The sequence below is a fragment of the Symphalangus syndactylus genome, chromosome 15 (assembly GCF_028878055.3).
Source record: "Symphalangus syndactylus isolate Jambi chromosome 15, NHGRI_mSymSyn1-v2.1_pri, whole genome shotgun sequence".
In the NCBI taxonomy this organism is placed as follows: domain Eukaryota; kingdom Metazoa; phylum Chordata; class Mammalia; order Primates; family Hylobatidae; genus Symphalangus; species Symphalangus syndactylus.
In genome coordinates, this window is record NC_072437.2 from 22,831,842 (window position 1) to 22,857,738 (window position 25,897).

The 25,897-nt window shown below is 43.7% G+C and overlaps 1 protein-coding gene across 6 annotated transcripts in view; it reads right to left on the reverse strand.

Moving 5' to 3' along the window:
• Positions 1–22,834, reverse strand: part of IPO5 (importin 5) — a 65,879-nt gene extending 43,045 nt beyond the window's left edge. The window contains exons 1-3 of one of the 6 annotated variants that reach the window (XM_055245251.2): positions 22,756–22,834; positions 11,072–11,178; positions 4,092–4,185 (exon numbers count right to left, since the gene is read on the reverse strand). In XM_055245251.2, the coding sequence (XP_055101226.1) occupies positions 4,092–4,181 (90 nt within the window). In that variant the 5' untranslated portion in view covers positions 4,182–4,185; positions 11,072–11,178; positions 22,756–22,834. Of the gene's footprint in view, positions 1–4,091; positions 4,281–4,385; positions 4,419–4,890; positions 4,985–11,071; positions 11,179–22,755 lie in introns of those variants that run through there. The other 5 variants (XM_055245254.2, XM_055245255.2, XM_063618945.1 and 2 more) reach the window with 5 other exon arrangements.
• Positions 22,835–25,897: the final 3,063 nt, after the last annotated feature.

A 25,897-nucleotide genomic window follows, 5' to 3' on the forward strand; every position in this document is an offset into this window, starting at 1 on the left:
CACTTAAATTTTCAGTGGCCTAAATCAAGTTTTTGCAAAAACTTTTTTTTTTTTCTTCAGATGGAGTCTCACTCTGTCGCCCAGGCTAGAGTGCAGTGGTGCAATCTCGGCTCACTGCAACCTCTGCTGCCCAGGTTCAAGAGATTCTCCCGCCTCAGCCTCCTGAGCAGCTGGGATTACAGGCGCCTGCCACCGCGCCTGGCTAATTTTATTTTTAGTAGAGACGGCATTTCACCATCTTGGCCAGGCTGGTCTTGAACTCCTGACCTCGTGATCCACCTGCCTCGGCCTCCCAAAGTGCTGGGATTACAGGCATGAGCCACCGCGCCCGGCCAAAAACTTCTCTACTAGGCTGTCACTCTCAGAAAACCTAATATAAATCCCGAGGCTCCCTACTCTTGCCCAGGGGGAACTGCTGGTGTGACTATGGTAACTCTAGCAGCCCTAACATTTGACCCAACTTAACACTGGGTCAAATATTAATCTCTACTCCATAATGAATTAGAAGCCAATGGTGGGAGAGTTTAATACGAGTGACAGATGATGTCTGTTGAGTGAGGGTTCTCTCCATCTGATATGTTCCATTGTGGTAATCCAAATATAGGATTACATCAATACCATCACAATGGTCAAGGATAATAGTTAAACAGTCTAAGTTCCACACGGACAGGGATGGTAACTCTTTATCTTTGTATCTGAGTACCTAGCACATTAGCGTATAAGAATTATACAGACTGTTTCTAATACTATTCCCAGCACTAGTCCAGTTAGGTTCAGTGAATGTTACCAGTTGTGGCAAACAAAATTTCAATTCGATTTGATTCCACCTTATACAATTTACACAATGCAAAGACTTCTCCTCCGCCTCTTCCCTGCCCACAAAGAAGAAATGCTCATATGTACTCATCTCATTCCATAAATATTTATAGTGAGCCTACCTTGTATGAGGAAAAGTAAAAGAGGGGACGCATGACTTTTATCTATTAACACCCTGGTTCCTCAACAATCAGGTATATTTTTCAATGTTATCCTCCGTCTATTGAAATCTCAACAATGGGCTGGGTGTGGTGGCTCATGCCTGTAATTCCAACACTTTGGGAGATGGGAGGATCACTTGAGGCCAGGAGTTCAAGACCAGCCTGGGCAATACAGCAAGACCCTATCTCTACAAAAAACACTCAGTGAAATTCTCAGAGTCAATGAGGAACAAATTCTGTATGGAGAACCTTAGTAAGAAAATAAAATCCATGCATATAATTAATAACTACTTAAGCTTATGTCGTATAAAAATGTCTAGAGATAAATACCATGAATACTCTACTTTGCACTACTTGTCAACTATTTATTCAATGGTTTATTCACGTTATTGTATTCTGAGACTCAGGGACATTCACATATGTTTCTTCAAATGAGAAACATTTTCTATAAAGAGAAATATCCTTACAGATTTTTAAAAATAGAAATAAATATAAAGCCTACTAAATGGCAAATACGATGAAAAAAGTTTTAACTTTTTAGAGTTTTGATATCCCTTCAATGATTTCAACCAAATATATAACCATATTTGAATACAAAAGAAGTCACCTTAGTCAACAGTTTGGTATTTATGTGTCGACTAAGTACTTTTATTTTGAATGAGTAAATTACAAAGATATTTACTGAGCCCTGGCCATTTTTTCAGTTCACAGAAAATATTTCTATATTTGCTCTATCAGACTTGATGCTAATTTTATTTCATTTGATTTCTTATAAAACGCTTATTTCATTAGGCAAAAAAGAAAGGGGCATTATATGGCACCAGAGAGCTTCTCTTAACATTTACTTTTTTGGGGGTCAAATTAGAAAATTCTGTATCACAGTACTTAGTTTACATATTAATATATTCTCAGGATATACAAAGAAAGTAAAAACCTAGCATCTGAATGTTTTCATTAGGAATAAAGAGACTAAGAGAATAACAGTACTTATTTTCAATTGTTCTTTATGAGAAAATGTGCTGAATGCTGATAACTATCCCCAAAGTGATTAAGTGATAAAAGATTTACAACAGGCACCAACTGGAATCCAAGCTGAACCAGACACTGGCATTTAGTTCAATAGAAGAGAGATTCCCCACTAGGCTTGACAATAGAGACTTAAGCAACTGGAGGGAAGAGGGAGAATTAAACTAGCTTACTAATTACAATGCTGTTCTGCTTTGTAACACATGAAAATTTCTATTATAGGCTGGGATTAAAAACTTATTTTGGTGAAAAATTATCTCAAGAGTTAGCAGAAAGCATTAATTTTTTTTTTTTAAGCATCATCATATCCCCAAGGCAAACTGGTGCAATACATGCATATTACTTCTAGGAACAAATGCTACTTTTCAGTATTCTACAAGCAAACCTGGCAAAGTATGCAAAGATAGGTATACATGTACTCCTGTGCATAGTACTATTTTTAAAAGAGCAGGTCACTGGAAACCGCAATATACATTTCATAGAGGGTTGCTTACATAAATATCTATCCATACGATGTATAATCTACAGCTGACCAAAAAACTCACTCATGAGGCAATGTGAAATATAGAGTGGAAAATTCAAGTTGCAAAATAGTGTAAATAGTATTAGAAGCCCATTAAGTAAAAAATGAATGTGCATGTTAAATTTTCAGGGAAGATTCACGAGACACTTAAAAGCGGTCACCTTTAGGAAACGGGATAAGAAACTATTCACTGTTTGAATTTTTACCCTGAACATGTATTACATGTATAATAAATAAAAACTTAATGAAGTGAATAGTTGAAAAAATCTTTTCACATAGAACCGAATTTTGGGTGTGTTTACTTCACTTAATATAAAACCCCTAAGTGTAACCAGCATATCCACCATCTATTAAAAACAAGGATTACCACTGTCGTTTTAAAGACACCTGGAAAAGTCTTCAGGCCTGAGTTCAGAAGAGGACCTGTAGTCAACTTCATTGGCTCTATGTAAAATTAATTTTTGTTATTTAAAAATATCTGGCTGAACATCCTTCACTTAATCTTATAAAACTCTTCAATCTCTTGGTTGCAAAAACCCCATATATAACCAAGTTTGGCGGTCAGCTAAGAAACTGGGAAGTTTCTCCCCCCACTGGAAGTATCCCACAAGAATCGTGGTCTCAACGCTGACAATTAACATCAGTCTTCTAGTGAACTTGGTAAATGAGCTTACAGATATATTTAAAATACTGTCACTTGAAAGTATCTCCACATTTTGGAGGCCAGGAACAAGAGGTGGTGTGAAAAAAAGAGATTACGGTTAGATTTAATGAAGTTGAAGACTTAAACATATGGTACTGGCCCAGTTAAACAACGGAAGTCCCACTACCTCCCATTTATCCCACGATTCTCTAGAGAGCAAAGAAAATTTGTCTGCAGAGCAGAGTAAGTGTATTATAAGCCCAGAGTAAGGTGGAAACTGCATAGAAAGAAACCCTAAAGGCAACTTTACAAGACTGGGGGTGGGAGGGGGCAGGGAAATCTGGCTTCTGATGTTAGGAACTAGAAAGAGAAAGAACTAAATGGAAAAAGGCAGTAGCGACAAGGCAGGGCACACATTTAAAAAGAGAGGGACAGACGGTGTGGGAGATGAGCAGGGGGTAGAAGCAGGCGTGACGGGTCAGGTAGCAGCCAGGGTTTGGGAGACCCACAGCGCTAGGCTGGGTGGAGACAGCGGCTGGAAGGGCGGTGGGGGCTCCCGCTGGGAGAAAGCGGGAAAGGGGCAACGGGGAGCTCGGAAGGGGGGTGGCCAGAGGAGTTGGGGCCCGGAGCCCGCCCGGCACCCTGCACCTGGACGGGGGCAGCGCGTCGGGAGCGGCCGCACGTGGGTGCGAGCGGCGGCGGGGAGGTAACTGGTGCCGGGCGCCGCGGCAGCAATGGCCGGAAAAGCCCGAGGGCACGACCGGGAGCCGCGGGCCGCCTCACACGTGGGCTGCGCGGCCGCCGCCCGCCGGGCCCAGCCTGCGCGGCCGCCGCGGACTGGCCGAGGCCCGGCGCGGCCGGCGTCGGGAAAGGGTCGGCGCGCCGGCCAGGGCGCGGAGACGGGGGCGGCGAACTCGGTTACCTCTGCCTGTTTCCGGACCACATTGTCGGGGCTGAGCAGGTTTCCTAGGAGAAGGTAGAACTGTTGCTGCTCCGCCGCGGCCGCCGCCATTGCGCTAGGCGTGAGAGAGAAGGAGGGAGGGGAGACAGGAGCCGTGAGGCGCGCTCGCGGGCCGCGGGAGGGGCGGGGGCGGGGGCGGGCCCAGCGCGGGGACCGGCACCAGCGGCGGCGCGGGGCTTGGGTGGGGGGGGCCGGGCGGGAAGGGCGGGGCAAAGGGGAAAGGGGAGGACGGGGCGGGCCCTCGCGGCCTCTCACCCCGCCGCGGCCGCCGGCGCCGGCGCCTCACTGGCCCTGGGCGCAGGGGGGCGGGGCCGAGGCCACCTCCTCGGGGGCCGCGCTGATTGGCCACGCACCCTGCGGTGCCGTCACTGGCCGCGCGCCGGGGGCCGCCGGCTGTGTGCGGGTGGGGTAGGCTGGCGGCTTCGCAGCCGCGCCAGGGCTGGGATCGGGGTCGGTGTCGGGGTTGAGGTCGAGGTCGAGGCCTGGGCTGGGGCCAGGGCTGCGTCGCTGGGACAGCGGGAGGAGCCGGCCGGCAGGCACGGCCGCGGCGAGGGGCCTGAGGCCTGGCCGGGGAGGAGGGGCCAGCTTCTGAGCGCGGGAGATTTCGGCGCCGCGGGCTGGTCGGCCTCCTTCTCGCGGACCCCCGGCCCCTCCCCGCGGCCGCAGGAGCAGGCCCCACCCCTTTGGTCCCTCGCCCCCTGGGATCCAGCCCTTCAGCCACCCCAGGAAGGCAGTCGCTTTAGACCCACTGCCTACGTACCTTCCACTCACAGACTCCCCGCTTTCAGACCCTCCGACCTCCCCCAGGGCTGTGGACTCAGGGCGCCCCTTCCTCCCGCCGTGCTCGCCAGTGACTCACGCCTGGGGCTTGCCCGGAAGAGGGGTTACTTAGCCTAGGGTTCTCCCGCCAGGCCGCCCGTCACCAGCCCGCGGTCGTCCTCGGATGTCCACGTAGCAAACATGCCCCCACCCCAGGATCTGTGACTGTTCCCTTGAATCTCTTGTTTAGGGATTGTGTTCTCTCAATGATTGGGGAACGTCAAGAGAGACACCTTTCTTCCTAAAGGAGCACTGGTTTACAGGGCTGATATCTCAATCTCAGTCTAGGAACCTAGAGGCGTAATTTCAATTTCAGCATTCTAATGCGTAGATAATACTCGCAATGTTCTTTAATTCCTAGGGCTGCCAAAGGCAGCAGCGTACAAATCAAAGAGTATTTTTGTTGAGACCCTGTTGTAATCCAATACATTGGGCTAAGGGTGTCAGTGGAAGCCTCGCTCTGTAGCCTAGGCTGGAGTGCAGTGGCACGATCTCGGTTCAGTGCAACCTCTCCCTGCTGGGTTCAAGCAGTTCTCATGCCTCAGCCTCCCAAGTAGCTGGGATTACAGGCATGTTCCACCATGCCCAGCTAACTTCTTTGTATTTTTAGTAGAAAAGGGGTTTCACCATGTTGGCCCAGTTGGTCTCGAACTCCTGACCTCAGGCGATACCCCGCCACCCCCGCCTCGGCCGCCCAAAGTGCTAGGATTACAGGCGTGAGCCACCGCGCCCAGCTACAAAAACAATTCATTTCTGCCCCAAAGGGACACTACATCTCTAGTGAGGAGGTTTCATATTGGGTGAGATGGAGAGTAGTTCCACACCGCTGGCAGTACATAGTATTTAACTTAGGGAATTTAATTTCCTGTTGGCTACTCTGCTGCAGTTCTGCTCTTTGAAAGTCAAAACATTTGCTCTTTGGTGAATGATTTTAAATCTTGGCCACTGTGTCCAGAATCTGGGCTGAGCCCTGGGATCCACGTGCAGTTGTGATGGCCAGCCAAGATTTTTTTTTAAAGGATTCTAATTGATTCCTAGAGAAAATTCTCTTAGAAAGTTTTGGGCCTTGACGATGATGGGTTCTCCACAGGAGGTCTGCAGATCTATCTTTGTTGAATTTACATTTCTTAGATGTGGCAAGATTTCATTCTTATGCCACGCTATTTCTTCTAGACAAACCACTATGCACATTACTTTGGGGCAGGTTTTTTTGGTTTGATTTTGATATATTTTTTGTGTGTGGGTAGTTGGGGTGTCTGGATTCTGAGGAGGTTTTATCATCAGCCAAGGTTATTAAGGTTTTAAGAATTACAGGCTGGGCAAGGTGGCTCACGCCTGTAATCCCAGCACTTTGGGGCGCCGAGGTGGGCGGATCACCTGAGGTCAGGAGTTCGAGATGAGCCTGGCCAAATGGTGAAAGCCCGTCTCTACTAAAAATACAAAAATTAGCCAGGTATGGTGGTGGGCGCCTGTAATCCCAGCTACTCGGGAGGCTGAGGCAGGAGAATCGCTTGAATCTGGGAGGCGGAGGTTACAGTGAGCCGAGATCGTGCCATTGCATTCCAGCCTGGGTGACAGAGCAAGACTCCATCTCAAAAAAAAAAAAAAAAAAAAGGAAAGAAAAACAGACAAAGACAAAAACAACTCATTCAAATGACTAGGTTAACAGCGAAATATGATAAATTGCCTAGAGGCTGCTTAGGGCATGGCCCGATCTCCAGTTACTTTTTAACAACTGTTGTGGTATATGTTTTTATTGGCAATGAGTCTGTAGATTACATATATTTGCTTAATAGTTACTAAATAATAGAAATTCCAATCAAGTTTGCAGATATTTGTTACTATTATTATTATTGTTATTGTTATTATTTTGAGACAGAGTCTCGCTCTGTGGCCCAGGCTGGAGAGCAGTGCTGTGATCTCACTGCAGCCTCCGCCTCCTGGGCTCAAGCGATCCTCCCACCTCAGCCCCTCCAAGTAGCTGGTCTACAGGCACAAGCCACCACACCTGGCTAATTTTTGTAGTCTTGGTAGAGATGGGGTTTCGCCCTGTTACCCAGGCTGGTCTCAAACTCCTGAGCTCAGGCGATCCTCCCACCTTGGCCTCCCAAAGTGCTAGGATTACAGGCCTCAGCCACCACAACCGGCCAGGAGCTTGTTTTCTAATGAGGCAAAGTGTAAACCTAAGATTATTTCAGGCAGGCTAAAAACAAAACAATTTTGTATTAGTGGTGACATCAACTGCTAGAACACGAAATCACAGCCCAGCCTTATTTTAACATTTTAAATATCCAATCAAAAGGGAAGGAGAAGAATTTTAAGGTTAATGAATGAAGAGACCACCCCCCACCCAAAATGGGAGAAATTCCAGTAAACTTGGGGTAGATAGCAGATGTCCTGACAATGGAGACTGGTTCTGGTGTCCAGAAAACCTCCTAGGTGGGGACTGTATTTTCGGTAGCAGGCTTGCCATTTTGGAGAGTTTATAATGCTCAGCCTTCTGGGAAGTTTACTGCACTTAGAAGCCCATTTCCCATAGACAGTGTCCTTACTGTTTATAAGAGTATTATTTTCTTATAAGAAAATAACTCAGGGGCTGGGTGCCGTGGCTCACGCCTGTAATCCTAGCACTTTGGGAGGCGGGTGGATCCCCTGAGGTCAGGAGTTTGAGACCAGCCTGGCCAACAGGGCGAGACCGCGTCTCTACTAAAAATACAAAAAAAAATTAGCTGGGTATGGTGGCGCATGCCTGTAATCCCAGGTACTCAGGAGGCTGAGGCAGGAGAATCGCTTGAACCCAGGAGACGGAGGTTGCAGTGAGCCAGTATCATGCCACTGCACTACAGCATGGGCGACAGAGCGACACTCCCTCTCAAAAAAAAAAAAAAAAAAAAAAAACAAAAAGGAAAAGAAAAGAAAATAACTAAGATATTGCATAAAGGCAGCCCGCAGGAGTACAGACTTATTTATTTCCCAAGGAGATGAAATGGTGGAAGGTAAAGAGCGTTGAACTTGAGTCTAGGGGATTTGTATGTTTAGTCTCTTACTAGCTGTGTAACCTTGAGTGTTTAATGTCACCAAGCCTCAATTTCTCATCTATAAAATGGGGATAATAAAAAGTATAATATTATTAATCATAAAAGTTCTTCTAGCATTAACTTATAATTGGAAGTAAAAATGCAAGGGTAGAAAACTTTGAGTTTTGCTCACTCGGTATTCGCTGCCATTGCTTTGGCCACATTAAAATAAAAAAAAAAAACACAAAACTGCCCCAAAGTAATGTACTTAGTGCTTTATCTTCTGAATGGCCAGCTCCTTTCCCTTTCAGTTTGTTAGACTTGACACTACTTCCATTAAGTGCTGGAGGCAAATTTGCTTGGAGCATTTGCAACCCCTTACGAAAAGGGTGAGGTTGGGGGAAAAAACGAAGTCTCTCAACTGGTACTTGAAATCTAGGTAGTTGAGGGTTTTTGCTGTTAGGAAGTACTGCGCAGCCTGGGCATGACGCCTATTTGTAATACTGCAGGAGACAAGGCTCCTTAACTAGAGAGCATCAGAATCTCTCCCGCTACTGCTCTTAGTTTTATGGGCTCCCATGTTGATGGGAGTGTTCTGGAAATGGGAGAAGGTTGGAGAAGTTAGGCTTGTAAGACCTCTGTGAAAGCTTTCCTCAACTGGGATAGAATTTGGTTTTGTCTGCCCTTTCTGGTTTGCAGAGTGCTGAATGCAAATAACATGATTCTCCCAAGTGAATAATCTAATTTTTTTAAGTTGTCTCCAGTCTCTATGACTCCTCATCCTGGTAGTTGTAAGCGCTTATGCTCTTGATATCACAATTTATTATGAGGGTCAATTTAGATGATATAAATCAAAGTGTCATAATCTGTAACTACACCAACGTAAGCTGATGGCATTATTATTTTTGTTAATAATTAACCTGGTACAATGAAAAAAATGCTGGCTTTGTTTTCTCATCTGTAAAATTGGAATGATAGTTCTTCATAGGAGTGTTTTGAAAGTTAGGATAATATATGTAAATTCACATAGTATGGTGTCTGCATAAGTAGATACTCAATAATTATCTCTTTTATTAGTAAGATGGATTTGGGAGTTAAATGTGACCTTAAACAAGTAATTACTCTTTTTGTTTGTTTTTTTAGAGATGGGGTCTTGCTATATTGCCCAGGACAGTCTTGAACTCCTGGGCTCAAGCGATCCTCCCGCCTCGGCCTCCCAAAGTGCCGGGATTACAGGCTTGAGCCACCGCACCTGGCCTTAAACAAGTAATTAGTCTTAAGGCTGCATCTGATGCATAGTCATGTGCATCACATTTGTGTTTATATAAAATCTACGTGTATATTTTCTATTAGTCTCCCAATTGTGCAGAGTAAAATAGTGTATGGAATGGATTACAGATATTCAATAGACACTTGGCTGATAAGTAAGATTTCTGACTCTAATATTGATGTTTTCTCTTGCCTAGATAAGAGCCAGCAAAAAAAGTTTGAATGGTTGAGAAATTATTGAAAATATGCTGAAATATTCACATTTTTTTTCAACTGCTTTTTATCAAAACTTTCAAGTTCCTGCTCTGAAGCAGTCTGTTACATACAGTCAGTGCACCCCAGCCAGGGGCAAGTGGGACCCTAACAATCCTGAAGGACATTGTGCACAATAGACACTCAGTAAATTGTGGAATGGAACACAGGCCAGGGAAATTTTGACTTGATTGTTTTCTTTTGCTCCCTTTCTTAGTTTTATATTTGAGATTCAGTGGATATCTGCAGGTGGAGGGATTCATTTTAGGGAGGCTGGGAGCAGAGGCTCCAGTGCCGGCCAATGTGCAAGTTTAAATGATAGCTTCACAACCTACATGCTGTGTGATCTTGCCCAAGTTAACCTTCCTCAAGCCCAGTTTCTTCTTCTCTGAAATGGGTGTAATAGAAGTATTTTTTACTACTGATTAAAATACCTGGCAGTAGTGCTGGGCACAGAGTAAATGCTTAATAAATAGTGGCTGTCATTGCTAATACAGATTGCAACCTCTAAAATTTGTAACTTTAATTTTGATTGGACATCTACCTGTTAGACTATTGCATTTTTATATTCCCATTATATAAGTGGTCGTGTTACAGGAATGCATAATAATTGTGGTTAAGAAAAAAATCAAGTTTGATTTGATTATCACAGAGCTATTTAAAGGCTATTTCCAGCTTTCAGTGCTACAGTGGCAATGCTCATTATGGTAGCCATTAGCCATTATGACTGTTGACCAATTGAAATATTGCATGTTTGAACTGAGATATGCTTTTTTCTTTTTTTTTTGAGACGGAGTCCCACTCTGTCGCCCAGGCTGGAGTGCAGTGGCACGATTTCAGCTCACTGTAATCTCTGCCTCCCGGGTTCAAGCGATTCTCCTGCTTCAGCCACCCAAGTAGCTGGGATTACAAGCACCCGCCACCATGCCCGGCTAATTTTTTTTAATTTTTAGTAGAGACGGGGGTTTCACCATCTTGGCCAGGCTCGTCTGGAACTCCTGACCTTGTGATCCACCCTCCTCGGCCTCCCAAAGTGCTGGGATTACAGGCGTGAGCCACTGAGCCTGGCCTGAGATATATTTTAAGTGTAAAATACACAGTAAATTTCAAAGACTTAGCAGGAAATTAGGAATAACAATTTTATATCGGTCACATGTAGAAATGTTAATATATTGTGTTAAATAAAATATATTAGTTATATTTATTAATAACCTATTGTTAAATATATTAATTTCACTTTTTTTTACTTGTTAAAAATATGGCTACTAGAAATTTTAAAATTGCATATGTGATTTGTATTTGTGGCTCATATTATATTTCGATTGGGCAGTGCTTTGCTAGAGAATAAAATAGCCAACTAGCTACACATAGGGGTCCTACATACTTTGTACATTGACATTTAGGAAGTGACTTTTGGCTGGGTGTGATGGCTCATGCCTGTAATCCCAGAAATTTGGGAGGCTGAGGTGGGAGGATTGCCTGAGACCAGGAGTTCAAGACCAGCCTGGGCAACATGGCGAGACCTTGTCTCTTTTAAAAAAAAACAAAACAGGAAGTGACTTTTCCCCAGGTGAAATCAGTTACCTTATTGTGTTTTCTGTTGCTTCTAGCTTTCCAACTTAAGCCTTAGGCATTTGAAGACATGGTACAGTACTTCTGAGCAGTGTTCCGTTAGGAATTTCCTTTCTCTGCTGATTTGACAGAAACAGAATGGTGACCATTAGATGGTACTTAATTTTGAAGATGATATTCTTAAAAATCACATCTGATTTTGAAGAATAAATCCTTATCAGTTAAATTGAAGACTGGTTAAGAGTTGGAGAAAATAAAAATACCTTTTCTTGGTGTTAATTGTTTTCATTTAAAAGTGGTAAGTGGATTTTTAAAAATCATTTGTTGCATTTTAAAACCTGAAATAAAAATATACTTAGCAGAGGCCAGGTGCGGTGGCTCACGCCTGTAATCCCAGCACTTTGGGAGGCCGAGGCAGGCAGATCACGAGGTCAGGAGATCAAGACTATCCTGGCTAACATGGTAAAACCCCGTCTCTACTAAAATACAAAAAATTTAGCTGGGCGTGGTGGCGGGCGCCTGTAGTCCCAGCTACTCGGGAGGCTGAAGCGGGAGAATGGTGTGAACCTGGGAGGCGGAGCTTGCAGTGAGCTGAGATCACGCCACTGCACACCAGCCAGGGCGACAGAGTGAGACTACGTATCAAAAAAAAAAAAAAAAAAAAATATATATATATATATATATATATATATACACACACTTAGCAGAAAGATTTCATTTCTAAGTTAAATGATTTTTCTTAGAACACAAATAGGTTGAAAGTAAAAGGATAGAAAAAGACACACCATGCAAACAGTATTCAAAAGCAGATACACAGCCTGGCCAACATAGCGAAAACCCGTCTCTACTAAAAATACAAACGTTAGCTAGGTGTAGTGGCAGGCGCCTGTAATCCCAGCACTTTGGGAGGCCAGGGTGGGTGGATCGTGAGATCAGGAGATCGAGACCATCCTGGCTAACACGGTGAAACCCCGTCTCCACTTTTTTTTGGTAAAAATACAAAAAAAAATTAGCCGGGTGTGGTGGCAGGTGCCTATAGTCCCAGCTACTCGGGAGGCTGAGGCAGGAGAATGGCATGAACCCAGGAGGCGGAGCTTGCAGTGAGCCGAGATCGTGCCACTGCACTCCAGCCTGGGTGACAGAGTGAGACTCATTTAAAAAAAAAAAAAAAAAAAAAAAAAAATGGTCCTGGGAAAACTGGCAAGTCATATGCAGAAAACACAAACTGGACCCATTCCTTACACCTTATACAAAAATTAACTCAAGATGGATTAAAGATTTAAATGTAAAACCTAAAATCATGAAAACCCTAGAAGAAAACCTAGGCAATATCATTTAGGACATAGGCATGGGCAAAGACTTCATGACTAAAACACCAAAAGCAATTGCAACAAAAGCCAAAATTGACAAATAGGATCTAATTAAACTAAAGAGCTCCTGTACAGCAAAAGAAACTGTCAGCAGAATGAAGAGGCAGCCTACAGAATGGGAGAAAATTTTTGCAATCTATCCATCTGACAAAGGGCTAATGTCCAGAATCTACAAATAACTTAAACAAATTTACAAGAAGAAAACAACTCCATCAAAAAGTGGGCAAAAGATATGAACAGACACTTCTCAAAAGAAGACATTTATGTTGCCAACAAACATGAAAAAAAGCTCATCCTCACCGGTCATTAGAGAAATGCAAATCAAAACCACAATGAGATACCATCTCATGCCAGTTAGAATGGTGATCATTAAAAAGTCAGGAAACAACAGATGCTGGCGAGGCTGTGGAGAAATAGGAATGCTTTTACACTGTTGGTAGGAGTGTAAATTGGACAAACTGATTCTAAAAATTAATCTAGAGTTGCAAGAGACTCTGAGTAGCCAAAGCAGTCGAAAGAAACAAAATTCGAAGGATTAACAGTTGCTGAATTCGAGGCTTACTATAAAGCTATAATAATGGCTGGGCGCAGTGGCTCACACCTATAATCCCAGCACTTTGGGAGGCTGAGGCAGGCGGATCATGAGGTCAGGAGATCGAGACCATCCTGGCCAACATGGTGAAACCCCGTCTCTACTAAAATACAAAAAATTAGCCAGGCGTGAGGGTGCGTGTCTGTAGTCCTAACTACTTGGGAGGCTGAGGCAGGGGAATCACTTGAACCTGGGAGGTGGAGGTTGCAGTGAGCTGAGATTCCACCACTGCACTTTAGCCTGGTGACAGAGCTAGACTCCATCTCAAAAAAAAAAAAAAGCTACAATAATTAAGACACTGTGTTACTGGCATAAGGACAGACATGTAGATCAATGGAATTGAATAGTGACTCCAGAAATAAACCTTACATGTGTTGTCAGATTGATTTTTGACAAAGGTACTGTGATGGTTAATTTTATGTTTCAGCTTGGCTAGGCTGTTGGAGCCCTGTTGTTTGGTGAAACGGCAGTCTAGATGTTGCTGGGAAAGTATCTGTGGATACAATTTAGCATTTATAATCAGTTGACTTTAACTAAAGCAAATTACCCTCCACACAGTGGGTGGGCTTCATCTAATCAGTTGAAGGCCTTAATAGCAAAGATGGAGGTTTCTGGGGGAAGAAACTGTTCTGCTACAAGACCACATCACAGAAACCCTACCTGAATCTCCACCTGCTGGTTTGCCCTTCAGATTTCAAATTCAAGACTGCAACATCAACTCAAACCTGAATTTCCAGCCTGCTAGCCTGCCCTGCAGGGTTTGAACTTGCCATCTCTCATAATTATGTAGCAGATTCCTTAAAATAAATCTCTATCTTTTTTTTTTTTTTTTTTTTTTGAGACAGTTTCACTCTGTCACCCAGGCTGGAGTGCAGTGACGCAATCTTGGCTCACTGCAACCTCTGCCTCCCAGGCTCAAGTGATTCTTGTGCCTCAGCCTCCTGAGTAGCTGGGACTACAGATGTGCCTCACCATACCCACCTAATTTTTTGTATTTTTAATAGAGACAGGGGTTTCACCGTGTTGGCCAGGCTGGTCTCGAACTCCTGACCTCAAGTCATCTGCCTGCCTGGGCCCCCCAAAATGCTGGGATTACAGGTGTGAGCCACTGTGCCCATCCTATCTATTTCTTATTGGTTCATTTTCTCTTGAGGACCCTGGCTAATATAGCAGCCATGACTGTTCACTGTGGAAAGATTGTTGCCAGTACAACTTGATATCCACATGCATTAGAATGAAGCTGGACCCATACTTCACATCATAAAAACTTCAAAATGGATCATAGACTAAATGTAAGAGCTAAAACTATAAAATTATTACAAGAAAATATAGGACTAAATCTTCATCGCTTTGGGGTAGGCAATCATTTTTTAGCTATGACATCAAAATCACAAAAGGCAGAAGAGAAAAATGGATACATTGAACCTCACAAAATTATAACCTTTGTGCTTTTAAGGACACCATCAAGAAAGTGAAAAGACAACCCACAGAATGAGAGTAAATATGTGCAAATAATATGTATTTTTTTGAGACAAAGTCTCACTCTGTCACCCAGGCTGGAATGCATTGGCATGATCTCAGCTCACTGCAGCCTCCACCTCCCAGGTTCAAGCGATTCTCCTGCCTCAGCTTCCAGATTAGCTGGGATTACAGGTGTGTGCCCCCACGCCCAGCTAATTTTTGTATTTTTAGTAGAGATGGGGTTTCGCCATGTTGGCCAGCCTGGTCTCGGACTCCTGACCTCAAGTGATCCACTCACTTTGGTCTCCCAAAGTGCTGGGATTACAGGCATGAGCCACTGCGCCTGGCCACAAATCATATGTCTTATAAGGGACTTATATTCAGAATATTTAAAAAGCCCTACTCTCAATTAAAGAAAGACAACCCAATTAAAAAAATGGGTAAAACATTTGAATAGACGTTTCTCCAAAGAAAATATACAAATGGCCAATAAGCACATGAAAAGATGTGCAACATCATTCATCATTAGGGAAATGCAAATCAAAACCACAATATAAGATACCACTTCATACCCAATAGAATGGTTTTAATAAAAAAGGCAATAGCAATTGTTGACAAGAATGTGGAGAAATTCAAACGCTCATACTCTGCTAATACGAACATAAAATGTTACAGCCAATTTGGAAAACAGTCTGAATAAGCTGGGTGTGGTGACGCACGCCTGTAATTCCAGTTACTCGAGAGGCTAAGGCATGAGAATCACTTGAACCTGGGAGGCGGAGGTTGTGGTGAGCCAAGATCGTGCCATTGCACTCCAGCCTGAGTTACCATTTGACTCAGTAATTTCACTCCTAGGTATACATGCAAGAGAAAAGACAACATATGTCGACACAAAAACTTGTACATGAATGTTCATGGCAACATTATTCACCATAGCCAAAAAGTGGAAACAATTCAACTGTCCATCCACTGGTGAATGGATAAACAAAATGTCATCTAACTATACAAGGAAATATTACTTGGCAATAAAAGAATAAAGTAATGATACATGTAACAACATGAGTGAACCTTAAACTCATTAGACTGCCTGAAAGAAATCAGACACAAAGACCACACATTTTTTTGGTCCCACTTATGGGAAATGTCCAGAATCAGCACATCCATAGACAGTAGATTGGTGCTCGCCATGTGCCTGGGCATGGGGTGGGTAGGGGAATCAGTGAGTGCTAGTAGGTATGGAGTTTTCTTTTAGGGTGAGGAAAGAGTGATAGTGATGAATGTGCAACCCACTGAATATACTAAACACTCCATTGTACCGTTTAAAACGTTGAACTTCATGCTGGGTGCGGTGGCTCATGCTTGTAATCCCAGCACTTTGGGAGGCTCAGGCAGGTGGATCACCTGAGGTCAGGAGTTCGAGACCAGCCTGGCCAACATGGTGAAACTCTGTCTCTACTGAAAATACAAAAATTAGCTGGGCATAGTGGTGCGTGACTGTAATCCCAGCTACTCAAGAGGCTGAGGCAGGAGAATTGCTTGAACCCAGGAGGTGGAGGTTGCAGTGAGTCGAGATCATGCCATTGCACTCCAGCCTGGGTGACAAGAGTGAAACTCCATCTCAAAAAAAAAAAAAAAAAAAAAAAAACCAAATAAATAAAATAAAAAAGTAAAAGTTTGAACTTTATGGTGTATGAATATCTCGATAAAGCTATTATATTAAAAATACATTTCCTCAGAGAGCTGAAGGATATTGATTTAGACTTCAATTAGTGATTTTTTTTTCCTTATCATTCACAGTATTTTTACCTCAGTTCTGAATCCTTGAATGATAACCATTCATAACCTTCAAACCTCGGAGAATTCCTAAACCAATATTTGTGGAGAGAGAGAATGGGGAGATTCAGATATGATTTGGCCTGTAGATTTTCCTTCCCATCTTTTTGCTACTTACAGCAAGTGTCTTACAATTTGGACACATGACATACACATTTCACCTCCTGCATTATGAGGACATACATCATGGAGTCTGAATTGTGACATCAATCCACATCTCATAGTTGGAGCTATTGGCAGAATGGATTTTTAGTCATCCACAGTTAATGAGGAACAAATGAAAGGGACCTTATAATGGTTCATAGGCTTCAATTCCATGCACCCTATGTGTAGTACTGCTTGATGCCACATTTAACTGCAGTAGTATTTGTTTAATGAACATTTCCTTCATTCATTTGTTTAGAAAAATATTAGGCACCCCTCTGTGGGAGGTGCTGCTAGGCTGTGGGGATTCTATGGTGAGCATGTGGACAGGGTTCTCACCTTCAGGGAGATTAGCTCTTTTGAAAGAATTCAGATAGGCCGGGCGCGGTGGCTCACGCTTGTAATCCCAGCACTTTGGGAGGCCGAGGCGGGCGGATCACGAGGTCAGGAGATCGAGACCACGGTGAAACCCCGTCTCTACTAAAAAATACAAAAAATTAGCCGGGCGCGGTGGCGGGCGCCTGTAGTCCCAGCTACTCGGAGGCTGAGGCAGGAGAATGGCGTGAACCCGGGAGGCGGAGCTTGCAGTGAGCCGAGATTGCGCCACTGCACTCCAGCCCGGGCGACAGAGCGAGACTCTGTCTCAAAAAAAAAAAAAAAAAAAAAAGAAAGAATTCAGATAATAAACAAGTAAACTGATAAGATACTTGCATATAGTTATAGGTGAAAAAAGAAGATAATGGGATCACGAATGACTGGATTGGGGGTGGGGTCATACCCTAGGGACACAGTCTTTTTTTTTTTTTTTCCTTTGAGACAGAGTCTCACTCTGTCACCCAGGTTGAAGTGCAGTGGCGCTATCTAGGCTCACTGCAACCTCCACCTCCCAGGTTCAAGCAATTGTCCTGTTTCAGCCTCCTGAGTAGCTGGGACTACAGGCGCCCGCCACCACACCTGGTTAATTTTTTTTTGTATTTTAGTAGAGACGGGGTTTCACCATGTTGGCCAGGCTGGTCTTGAACTCCTGACTTTGTGATCCACTGGTCTCGGCCTCCTAAAGTGCTGGGATTATAGGTGTGAGCTACTGTGCCCTGCTGGGACACTCTTTTGAGAGGAGGTGACAATGAAAGATGAGGCAAATGAAGAAATGGAGGAGACTCTCTCAAGCAGAGGTGACAATACGAAGGACAGAGGCAAAAACAAGTCGGGGTATTCCAGGAAGGAAAGAAGGGGATAGCTAAAGCTGAGAGGGTTGGGAGTCCAGCAGAGGCCAGATCACCCAGGGCACTCTGTGATAGTTCTGTAGTGTGACTTGTTCTCTCTCTTTTTTTTTTTTTTTTTTTTGAGACACAGTCTTGCTGTGTCACCCAGGCTGGAGTGCAGTGGCGTGATCTTGGCTCACTTCAACCTCTGCCCCCTAGGTTCAAGCAATTCTCCTGCCTCAGCCTCCCGAGTAGCTGGGACTACAGGTGCCCGCCACCACATCTGGCTAATTTTTGTATTTTTAGTAGAGATGGGGTTTCACCATGTTGGCCAGGCTGGTCTTGAACTCCTGACCTCAGGTGATCCATCCACCTCAGCCTCCCAAAGTGCTGGGGTTACAGGTGTGAGCCACCGTATCCTACCTCTTGTAGTGTGACTTGTTCTAGGGGAAAGGGGAATCCAGTGGAGGGTTAAGAAAGAGATCTGACCTGAAAAGCTTTCAACTTTCAAAGATCATCTTGGCTGCAGTATGGGGTGGGGTGGGATGGGGCTTGGACTGAGGTGGTAGCAATCAACAGTGTTCACGGTGGTCGGTTTTAGATGGTTTTCTTTTCTCTTTCCTTTTTTATTTTTATTTTTTGAGATAGTTTTCTTTTGGAAATGAGCTGGACAGAGGGTGCAGAGGCCGATCCAAGGTTTGTGAGGCCTAAATCATACAGTTTGAGGGCCTTCTATAAGAAAAAATAAAAACTAAACACAAAATGAGATAGAGGACCCTGCAATGGGATAACACAAAATGAGATAGAGGGTCCTGAGCAAAGGAGAGTCCCTGACACTTAAGCTTCTGGAGTTTCTTGGTGAGTCCTCCCCCGATGGTGGGAGTGAGGTCGGGAGAGATCAAGAATGCCCAAGTTTTGTGACTGAGCAACTGACGGTGTTATTAAGATGAGAAGGAGGTGTTTGGGGTAAGGTCTGGAGAGAAGAGCTGGGTTTCCTTCGTGGCACTTTTGTGGTACCCAGGAAACAGCCACATGGTTGAGGATAGAGGGACAATGGAGCCCAGGAAGAGGGCAGGGCTGGAAATGGCAAGCCGTCACTTTCATGGCATTTAAAGTTGTGGAAGTGGATGACATCAGGTTGGGAAGACAGAAGAGAGCCAAGCAACCAGCTGCAAGACAACTCCACGTGAGGCCAGGCCCTGGAGGTTTCTAGTTTATATATAGTCCAAATATAATAGTATATTTAACATTGGTCACTTTAAGTTCTAATTCTCTTTTTCTCTCTAATTGCAAGGGTTTCTTTCTTTACTTTTTTTTCTGAGACAGAGTCATTCTGTCTCACTCTGTCACCCAGGCTGGAGTGCAGTGGCGTGATCTCGGCTCACTGCAATCTCCACCTCCTGGGTTCAAGCGATTCTCCTGTCTCAGCCTCTAGAGTAGGTGGGACTACAGAAGACAGGGTTTCTTTAACATTTAAGGAATCCACTGATCTACTTCTGGAATCTTCAGAGATAAAAAAGAGAAGGAATCCACTAATGCATGTAAGGATAGTGGGCTGAACAAGTAGGCACTAATGATCAGAACAAGTCAATTAAAAAAATTATTTGATCAAAGAATTGTTTATTTTTATTATTTTTATTTTTATTTTTTCTTATACTTCAGGAGTAGTAGGATTTACTTTGTGCCAAGGAAATAACTAGTTTTCTCTAAATTGTCTTCAACCTTTCAGGCCTCCTACCATCTAATATAATTCTCTACCTCTCACTTAGAAACATTGTTTAACAATATGGAGTGATCATTTAAAGAACTTAGATCAGGCTGAGTGCGGTGGCTCATGCCTGTAATCCCAGGACTTTGGGAGGTAGGTGGATCACCTGAGGTCAGGAGTTCGAGACCAGCCTGGCCAACATGGTGAAACCCTGTCTCTACGAAAAATACAAAAAAAAATTAGCCAGGTGTGGTGGCGCAGGCCTTTAGTCCCAGCTACTCAGGAGGCTGAGGTGGGAGAATCACTTGAACCCGGGAGGTGGAGGCTGCAGTGAGCTGAGATCACGCCACTGCACTCCAGCCTGGGCAACAAAATGAGACTCTGTCTCAAAAAAAAAAAAAAAAAAAAAAAGATGTTAGATCAAACTTATATTCAGAGGTCAAAAGACCATCTTCCTCCCATCTTAATCTAAGGATTTGTCTAGTTTTGTTTATACACTTAAGTTTTCATTTGAGTATTCAGAGAGATAATAAACCCTACCCTTTTAAAGAATGTGGGAGGGAGTGGGAAAAGTAGGAATGCATTTTAAGGTCTATCTGCCATGTAGAATCAGTGATATTGGACCCATGTGATAAGAATGCTTGTTTTACACGGCTTCAGCTATCCATAGACCAAGCTTCTCTTGAAACATAGCTACATTTAGAAAATCTTAATACAGCTCAAAATAGGAATTTTGGTATTTGGACCCGGACACTACCACTATAAAGGGATCCCATTATGTTATGATGTTATTATTCAAGCTGGTTGGACTCAGTTTGCAGAGACTCCTATTCTACAAATCACTTGGCTTGTGTGAATTGACTATTTAGTGGCTGCGAGATTGAGGATAAGGGCTAAATCTTTTCTAACAAGAGGACTATTTAAAAACCAGAAGAAAATCACAGTATTTTAGCTGTGAACTTTAGGAGAAGCTTTAGAGAAAAGATTTTATACATATCTTTAGTTTCATATGGTAATAGGTTATAAAGCATACAAAATCAAAGTAAAGAGCTAGAGGTGATGGGGTACTGTTAAAATAGGGTGCCCGGGGAAGATCTTCCTCAGGGTGAGATCCAACAATGTATTGCTTTATGAAAATTAATTTCCTGGCAGAGCAAAGGTATTTAAAAGATTAGTATTAAAAATGCTCAACCTACTTTCTTCTGACTTCTATAAAAAAGCACTTTTTTATGTATCAGATTTTTAAGTTATAATAATAACTGACAACATTTTTATTTATTTCTGTGTTTGAGGGATAACCTTCTATGCTTTATCTCATTTAATTGTCATATGTAACCAATGAGCCTTCAACCATTTTGTCAAGAAAATTCTTTAAACATATATTAATTCCTTACTGGCCTTTTGAAACCTTTTGAAACACTGAATTATTATTAATTTTTATTTTATTTTATTTTTTGAGACAGAGTCTCACACTGTCGCCTAGGCTGGAGTGCAGTGGCGCGATCTCGGCTCACTGCAAGCTCCACCTCCCGGGTTCATGCCATTCTCTCGCCTCAGCCTCCCGAGTAGCTGGGACCACAGGTGCCCTCCACCACGCCTGGCTAATTTTTTGTATTTTTAGTAGAGATGGGGTTTCAGCGTGTTAAGCCAGGAAGGTCTCAGTCTCCTGACCTTGTGATCTGCCTGCCTCGGCCTCCCAAAGTGCTGGGATTACAGGCATGAGCCACCATGCCCGGCCAAAACGCTGAATTATTTTTCACCTTTCCAGAGTGGGGTGTATATGATAGAGGTTGGCCGTTGGGGTCAGGGGATCCTGACTGTAGTTGCAGCTTCCCCTTTAACTAGCTGTGATCCTGGACTGGGCTCTCAATGCTTCCCGAGACCTCTGTTTCCTCATCTGTAAATTGGGGCGAGTTGGACAGCGCCCTAGGGGATCCTCCCAGCTCCGGCATCTGAGGACCATCAAGTCGGTTATGTCACTGGGTTGTAATAGAGTGGTGGATACAGAGGCCACTTAGGCTTGCTTGCCCTGAAGTGAAATTGTCTGGAACTCTGGGATTTCAACTCTTATATTTCTGCCTGTGTTTTGGAAGTGTTTTCCCCGCTCATTTTCTCCATCAGACAGTGTCATTTATTGTAGCTGCCAACATAAAATGACAACTGTCTCTACTTGTCAGCTGCTCTCATCATCTGATTTGCTGTGTGCTTTGGAAGGCAGATGACCAAGCACGTATGAACTAGGCACAAGAGCACATGAACCAGGCACAGAGAAGACAGCTGAGGATATTTCCTATAGAGTAGTATGCGTGAACTTTATAAGGTATTTGGCCACTTAGGTATTTTTCTTTTTTTTTTTTTGTGATAGGGTCCCACTCTGTCACCCAGGCTGGAGTGCAGTGGCACAGTCATGGCTCACTGCAGTCTTGACCTCCCCAGCTCAAGGAATCCTCTCACCTCAGCCTCCTGAGTCCCTGGAATTACAGATGCATTCCGCCATAACTGGGTACTTTTTTCTATATTTTGTAGAGACAGGGTCTCACTATGTTGCCCAGGCTGACCTTAAACTCCTAGGCTCAAGTGATCCTCCCACCTCAGCCTCCCAAAGTGCTGGGATTATAGGTGTGAGCCACTGTGCCCAGCAGGTATTTTTCATTTGGAGGTTTATAACTACATTCCAGAATTTTAACTCTGCTGGAAAGCTAACACAATGTTCCAACACAAATCTGTCTCGCATACTAGTTAGTGTCTTTGAGGTTCCATCACAGACAAATGACGGAAGAAAGCAAAACTGTTTAGGAAGTTCTAAGTTAAACATTCTATAATAAAGGCATTCCCATTTGACAAGTCCCTGGTATCTAATACTTTATAAGATGACATTGAGCCTTTTTTACCCCTAGTTAGGGGATTAAGTTCTAGGAGAAGAAGTTAACCAGGTGGTTCCTTAAGTAAGTAATCTTTTGACTACCTAGGGATTGATTTTGTTTTCCCATAATGAAAATGAATTCTGTTTTCCTTCATTTACTTGACTTTAGTGATCTCTAAAAACTAAGATAAAATATACTCGGCCTCTGAGGGAATACAACCATAATGTACAGAAGACAAAATAGAGACTAAAGATTTTGAACGGAACATCTTGAGATTTGAGAAATTAAAGGCAGTGAAAATCAGACTGCTTCTAAGCGCTTTTTATTTTCCCTACAGGAAAGCAGGGTAGATAATCCTGATGGGTTGGATTTCAATTAATTGGTGAACAGAAGGTAAAATGATCAAGAAACAAACATCATAATTATAGAAGAAAATAGCAGGAGCTTTTTGTTTTAAAGGAAATAAAGAATAGAATTCACAGTGAACAGAGACAGAACAAAATCTGATAATTCTAGACTCACTTGAGTGCCGCAAGGATCCCAATCAGGGAAAACAGCTGTGCCTACACATGGGTCCTGGAAAGGCTTCTCCCCGGAACCACCTAAGTGAGATAAAAACTCATTTCTGACTGTTTCAGGATAGCTACACAGACCTTTAGGATAATAACCCACATTCTTTTGGGCAACTCTAATCAAGTGATGCCTCCTTAAGGATACGGAGTTAGTCCCCAGCTCACGTAAGGCACGATACCAAAGAACAGTGAGCCGTCATGAAATCGTCATTGTCTCATACTTGGTTTTTGTGTAGAATGTTCTCCAAATCATTGTCTCTGACCTTTCCTTCCTCTTGGGTATGACTGTGGTGATGTCAGGAGACGAGCTAAAGGGACCTCCTGGATCTCACAGGGAAACTCTTTCCCTCCAGTATCACGCTAAATTGTTCCTTGGTGCAGATGAAATTCTTCAATGGTTTCATCTGGCTGTGAGGTTTTGGGATGACTTACTGTGGTCAGAGCTGTTCCCGGCACTAAGGCTGCTCCAGTTGTGGGATGTATCAATCCCACAGTTCTTCCCTCCTGGCTCAGAGACGTCACTGTGGAGACACCTGGCTGCTATTGTGACATGCAGGAGGTCAGCTGGCTCCTGCTGGTGGGCGTTTCTACTGCCCACCCTGCCAGCTTCATGGGCCCACACTGCACAGGCATTTAGACGTTACAGGGTAGCCCAAGCTCCCAAAGCTGTGGAAAGGAAAGGGAGCTATCTATTGGCCTTTGAGAACTCAAAACCCATGTTGCTGGGGGCCACTCAGATTAGGTACAAATGTGTCATCAAATTCAGTTTTGAAACTGTCTGAGTAGCTTCTTTACCTACAGATTTTGATTCTATTCACTACTCAATACTGAAAAGAGAAATTGATCTCTCAAACAGACAAAGATAAATTTGTATAGAAACAACAGGAAATTCCATATTACATACATGTATGTGAACTGGGTTTGTAATTAAATTACTTTTTCTTTTATTTTAGTTGACATGTAATAATTATAAATATTGGCTGGGCGGGGGTGGCTCATGCCTGTAATCCCAGCACTTTGGGAGGCCTAGGTGGGAGGATCATTTGAGCTCAGGAGTTCAAGACCAGTCTTGGCAACATGGCAAAACCCCATCTCTATGAAAAATGCAAATATTAGGTGCGTGTGGCGGTGCACATCTGTAGTCCCAGCTACTTAGGAAGCTGAGGTGGGAGGATCATCTGAGCCTGGGGAGGTTGAAGCTGCAGTGAGCTGTGATTGCACCACTGCACTCCAGCCTGGGCAATAGAGTGAGACCTTGTCTCAAGAAATAAACAATAAAAAATTGTAGATATTTATGGGATGTAATTAAATTATTATATGACAGATTAACATCAATTTTGCCCTGTATTCTTGTGGTTCTCAGTGACCTAGCTTTGTACATTTAGCCTTTTTTTTTTTTTGAGACAGAGTCTCACTCTGTTGCCCAGGCTGGAGTGCAGTGGCGTGATCTCGGCTCACTGCAACCTCCACCTCCCGGGTTCAAGAAATTCTCCTGCCTCAGCTTCCCAAGTAGCTGGGATTACAGGTGCCCACCACCATGCCCGAATAATTTTTGTATTTTAGTACAGATGGGATTTCACCACGTTGGCCAGGCTGGTCTTGAACTCATGACCTCAAGTGATCTATCCGCCTTGGCCTCCCAAAGTGCTGGGATTACAGGCATGAGCCCCTGCGCTGGCCTAGCATTTTGTTGTTTTTGTTAATTCAGATCATTAATTAAAGCCAAACTCCATGTTTTTTATTTTTATTATTTATTTATTTATTTATTTTTTGATACAGAGTCTCTCTCTGTTGCCCAGGTTGGTGTGATCTCGGCTCACTGCAACCTCTGCCCCTCAGGTTCAAGCGATTCTTCTGCCTCAGCCTCCCAAGTAGCTGGGATTACAGGCATGTGCCACATGCTCAGCTAATTTTTATATTTTTAGTAGAGGCGGGGTTTCACCGTGTTAGCCAGGATAGTCTCGATCTCCTGACCTCGTGATCCGCCCACCTTGGCCTCCCAAAGTGCTGGGATTACAGGCGTGAGCCACTGCGCCCGGCCTGTTTTTGATTTTTAAATTGTTTCATAGGACATCTGCAGACTCCTTTCTATAGGTCACATTTCTTTCTTGGTAACGTGTGATGTCTAAGCACTTTCTAGTGTCACCCCACATATCCTGAAAGTTCTTCAGCACTATTCCTTGCTTCTTCGTCCTCATCCTATGTCACTGGTTCTTTTTTTTTTTTTTTTTTTTTGAGACAGGGGTCTCATTATGTTGCCCAGGCTGGTCTCGAACTATGGGCTCAAGAGATCCTTCTGCCTCAGCCTCCCAAGTGGTCAGGACTGCAGGAGCTCGCTACTGCACCTGACTTCTAACATTTTGGCTTGTGGGCAGGTGTCTTCATGGCATTTTGCTCAAGCATCTTACCAAGGGTCTGATACCGGAATTTACATAGATTTAGAATCAGTGATTGAACGTTACAAGGTTACTGCAAAATGTATGAAGAACATTTTATTTAGTTATATATTTGTTTATTTTTAAGTTTTTTTTAGGGACAGTCTTGCACTGTTACCCACCCTGGAGTCCAGTGATGCGATCATGGCTCACTGCATGCCCCACCATACCTGGTTAATGTTCTAAAAAAATGTTTGTAGACGTTGGGTCGGGGGTGCATTGGGGGAGGGTCTCACTGTGTTGCCCAGGCTGGTCTTGAACTCCTGGCCTCAAGTGAGCTGGAAGCACCTTGCCCTCCCAAAGTGCTGGGATTATAGGGGTGAGCCATTGTGCCCGTCCTGAAGAACATTTTAAAAGAACAAATCCTAGGAGTTTCTCTAGTGCCTATGACATTGACCAGTTGCTTGGTGCATTAGTCTGTTTTCATGCTGCTGATAAAGACCGTGGCTGGGCATGGTGGCTCATGCCTGTAATCCTAGCACTTTGGGAGGCTGAGGTCAGGAGTTTGAGACCACCCTGGCCAACATGGCAAAACCCTGTCTCTACTAAAAATAGAAAAATTAGCTGGGCATGGTCGTGGGTGCCTGTAGTCCTGGCTACTTGGGAGGCTAAGGCAGGAGAATCACTGAAACCAGCAGGTGGAGGTTGCAGTGAGCC